The sequence below is a fragment of a genome, unplaced genomic scaffold (genome assembly GCF_019419815.1).
Source record: "Pyrus x bretschneideri cultivar Hongxiangsu unplaced genomic scaffold, Pyrus_bretschneideri_v1 Contig17, whole genome shotgun sequence".
Lineage (NCBI taxonomy): Eukaryota > Viridiplantae > Streptophyta > Magnoliopsida > Rosales > Rosaceae > Pyrus > Pyrus x bretschneideri.
In genome coordinates this window covers 4,842,976-4,847,155 of record NW_025999468.1, presented here as the reverse complement: position 1 = coordinate 4,847,155, position 4,180 = coordinate 4,842,976, and the positions used below count along the sequence as shown (strand labels likewise).

Below are 4,180 nucleotides of genomic sequence, written 5' to 3'. Positions count from 1 at the left end.
TTTTTGTCCATTCGAGCCCAAGAGGCCCAATGCCTATTTTTAAAATTTAATATGTACACCCAAACTCTCAAAGTCTAAGATCCAAGGTCAATGACTTTAGCTTAATTCATTTCAACCTATAAGTGAGTTCACTCGCTTATAAAGGTGATGTTCACAGAAGGTTTGGGCGATGTGGGACTCCACGTCCCACATAAAACACAAGTTCCAACGGTAGTTACTGTCCAATAATTTTACAAGTACTCAGCTCATATATACATTACATAATAGTTCCAAGTACTCAGCTCTCATATATACATTACATAATAGTTCCAAGTTAAACTAGTTTAAGTGGAGATCGATGATCGAGCTTCTTCGACCAATAATTTTCGAAGCGTGGCCGCGTGTTGATTAATTTCAGTTCTCTATACCCTTCACTACTTTCATTTTCATATCAGCAGCAGCACCATCTTTGCTGATAACAATCTTGTGCAATTTAAATGTCTCGTGAGCCTCTTCAAGCATTTGAACCACACTTCTCATCGAGGGTCTTAACTCCGGTACCCTAGCCGTGCAGAGAATTGCAATTCTTAAAACCTTGATAACCTCTTCTTTGTTCACATCTGGAATATATGAGTCCACCATACTTAATATGCTGTCTCTACTCCCGAGCATGCTGCTTACCCAGCTCACTATATCCTTGTTCTCTCCGAATTCTGGCTCTATCGGCCTTTTCCCCGTCACTAGCTCCATTAGTACCACTCCGAAGCTGTACACATCGCTCTTCTCATTCACTTTGTACGTGTATCCATATTCTGCATAATTAACAATTACATTAGCCATAATTAGTAACAAAATAATGAGCTCAAAAGTACTAAAATATTTAACTTGAGTATTTGACTAACCAGGAGCAATGTAGCCGGGTGTTCCGGCAATAACATGAGTAGAGTCCTCGTCTGCAGTGGCCTGAACAATCTTGGCAAGCCCGAAATCTGCAATCTTCGGCTTCAAAAACTCATCCAATAAAATGTTACTAGACTTGACATCCCTATGCATCACCAGCCTCTCCAAGCCATGATGCAAATACTCCAACCCTTTGGCCGCTCCCACTGCTATCTCATGCCTTGTCTCCCAATCAAGCTTCATCTTTTGGCACGTATGAAGCTGATCCCACAAGCTACCATTCGGCATGTACTCATACACCAACAAGCTTGAGTCCTCGCTTGTAATGCTGCAGTACAACTTCACCACATTCACATGCCTAATCGAGCTCAACATCTTCACCTCAGCATTAAATTCCTTCGACTTCCCACCGCGTTTTGCAAGCAGTGGAGCCATGCTTTTGAACCTTTTCCTGTCACTTGGATCGGTGTTCCATATGTGCTTTACAGCGAGATCTTTGCCATTCGCAAGTAAAACTCTGTAAACGTTTCCGGAACCCCCTTTTCCAATAAGATTCTCTTGCCTAATGGAATCAAGAATTTCACCCTCGGTGAAGCTCATCACATGAAAAGAGTTTACATCCCAAGATTCCTCCTTTAACGAACGGTCTTCATCCTTTTCGCGCTTCTTTAAGAACAAGAAGCATGTGAGGGACACAAGCAGGATTGCTGAGCCAGCCGAGAAGCAAATAATTAGCGTCCGGACATCCTTGGACATCCCAGAACCAGAAGAACACTGGGGGAATGAGCTTATGTTCGTGCTGCAGAGTCCGGAGTTACCAGAAAAGCTACCGTTGTAGGCTGCAATCGACAGAGATTCTGGTATGGCGCCGGTGAGCCTGTTGTGTGATAGATCAAGAAGACTTAGCCTTAGAGATGCTAAGCTCTTTGGGATTTCACCCGAAAGTTGATTTTGTGACAAATTCAGAGAGTTCAAGGTTGGGAGAGAGCCTAAAGACGATGGGATGTCACCGGAAAGCGAGTTTTCTGCCATGTTTAAGTCGCTCAGTAAATTACAGTTTCCTAGAGACTCTGGTATCGAAGCAGAGAACCTGTTGCTCTGCAAATACAGAGTTCCCAGATGCCTCAGGTCACCAATACTTCCAGGGACCTTCCCGGAAAACCGATTGTTGTTCAAAACAATGGACACCAAAGATGTTGCTTTGGAAATCTCATCCGGCAGCTCACCAGATAACTGATTGTAACTAACGAACAACTGCGCAAGCATCTTCGCATTTCCAATGTCAGAAGTAATCGGGCCTTCGAATTGATTGGAAGTAAGGTCGATGATGTGCGCATTCGGCAACCCCCAAATTCCAGGAGGAACAACACCGGACAGCGAGTTGATGTTGACTCTGAACCGCTTCAATGTGGAACACTTAGCGTAATTCGCAGGAATTTCGCCGGTAAACTTGTTCTGGAGCAGGAGAAAGCCTCTCATCGTCCCCATCTTGCACATATCGGGCGGAATACTTCCCGTCAGGAGATTCTCAGAGATATCGATGAAATTAATCTTGGACCAAGAGCCAAGTTTCTGAGGCATAGGACCGGTCAGCTTGTTCTTGTACAACGACAGATTGACAAGCTTCTTGAATTCCCCGAACTCCGTCGGAACTTCTCCGGAGAAACTATTCTCGAACAATTGAAGGGAAACTATGTTCTGCAGGAATCCCAATTCCGACAAATCGCCTTCTAGTAGGTTCGCAGAGGCATCAAAGTTTTCGAGGTTAGTGAGGTTTCTTAGGCCGGAAGGAAGCGTCCCGGTGAACTGGTTGTCGTAGAGATCGAGCTGCCAGAGCTTGGTGAGCTTTGTAATCTCGGATGGGATTTCTCCGACCATGTTGTTGTCGGATAACTCCAAGTTGATAAGCTCCGTGAGGTTTCCTATTCCTTTCGGAATCGAACCTCCGAGGCTGCAATTCGACAAGTAAAGCCAGATGAGTTTGTTGAGATTCAACACCTCAGTTGGGAATGGGCTTTGATCAAAAGGGTTGTCTCCCAAGCTCAATCGAATCAAACCCGTCATGTTCCCCAATGATTTCCACGGAAAAGTACCCGAAAATCCGCTGTAGTTCAGATGGAGATGTTCTAATCGGGACAGGGATGATATGTCGGGGAAGGATCCTGAGAACAAATTGTTGCCCAAGTCCAAGTACTTCAAATTTACGCAGTTGTTCAAGTCCTCCTTGATTGTCCCGTGCAAGAAGTTGAATCCCAAGGAAAGTGTTTCCAACGATTCGAGATGGCATATTGCGTCTGCCGCAAGAAACCCAGATAGGTTCTGATTCGAAAGGTCGATATCTCGAACGAATCCGTTTTCGTTGCAGGCAATTCCGGTGAAGCTGCAAACGGAATTGGTGGAGTTCCATGTATTGAATATGTTGTTGTTGGTGTTTGAAGCTTGTAACGTGGATTTGAGTTTGAGAAGAATTTGAAGCTCATCGGCCGCCGCGGTGGAGAGGAGGCAGACGAGGAGGAAGAGGAGGTAGAGTGGGAGATGGGTTCTTCTCCGGTCTGTCAATGACGACATGCTGGGGGAGTCGACGGGAAAATGGACTTGGGGGAGTGCGGGGATTTTTGAAGAGGGAAGGGTGGAAGTGAGAGTCTAAGGAGTGCCATTTTGAACCTATGAGATGATTGAGTCGTTGTAACTATTTACCCACTGGTTGTGGATTATGTTCCAAATTGTGCATGTGACCAAATTAGATGTAGGAACTAGGAAGCTTCTAAAGCATTCACATTTTTGCAAAATTTGGAGAGCAACTATTTGACCAATTGGAAATGCTCACGTATTCTTAACTTGCGTGGTAAAACACTTCCATTCAAAAATGCACGCCTAGGTACATTATTAACTTGTGTTATTTGAAAGTTTAAGACGAGATTGACTACCTCACCACCAACATTAGGGTATACCTCAAGTCGAAAAGACTTACGCGTGACACCTAACTATCAGCTGCCAACGTATGAATTTACATAGGAATTTACTAATCGCGCATTAACGAGAACTACTTGGAGTGAGACTCAAACCACGGTAGGGCAACACACAAGCCTATGACCTTACTAACACAGCCAACAATAAACAACACATTTTTTAAAGCATAAACGCTATTAAACACTTTAAGGGACTGTTTAATAATTATTTCTTTTTCAGGTTTTAGTTTTCATTTTTCATTTTCTTTAAAACTGAAACTGAAAATAGTTACTAAATAAGTTTTTCACTTTCAAAAAAAATAAAAATAAAAAACTAAAACGAAATGGTTATA

General features: G+C 43.4%; 1 protein-coding gene across 1 annotated transcript; it reads right to left on the bottom strand.

The window, feature by feature from the left end:
- Window positions 1-202: 202 nt before the first annotated feature.
- Window positions 203-3,566, bottom strand: LOC103928203 (receptor-like protein kinase 7). The gene is made up of 2 exons (XM_048581548.1): window positions 882-3,566; window positions 203-791 (listed from the first exon to the last, which is right to left on the bottom strand). The coding sequence occupies exons 1-2, from the start codon at window positions 3,445-3,447 to the stop codon at window positions 394-396; spliced, it is 2,964 nt and encodes a 987-aa protein (XP_048437505.1). The 5' UTR covers window positions 3,448-3,566; the 3' UTR covers window positions 203-393.
- Window positions 3,567-4,180: the final 614 nt, after the last annotated feature.

Coding starts and splice junctions, on each gene's coding strand:
- LOC103928203 (XM_048581548.1), bottom strand. CDS start 3,447: ATGTCGTCATTGACAGACCGGAGAAGAACCCATCTCCCACTCTACCTC. Junction 792..881: donor ACCCGGCTACATTGCTCCTG/GTTAGTCAAATA, acceptor TTAATTATGCAG/AATATGGATACACGTACAAA.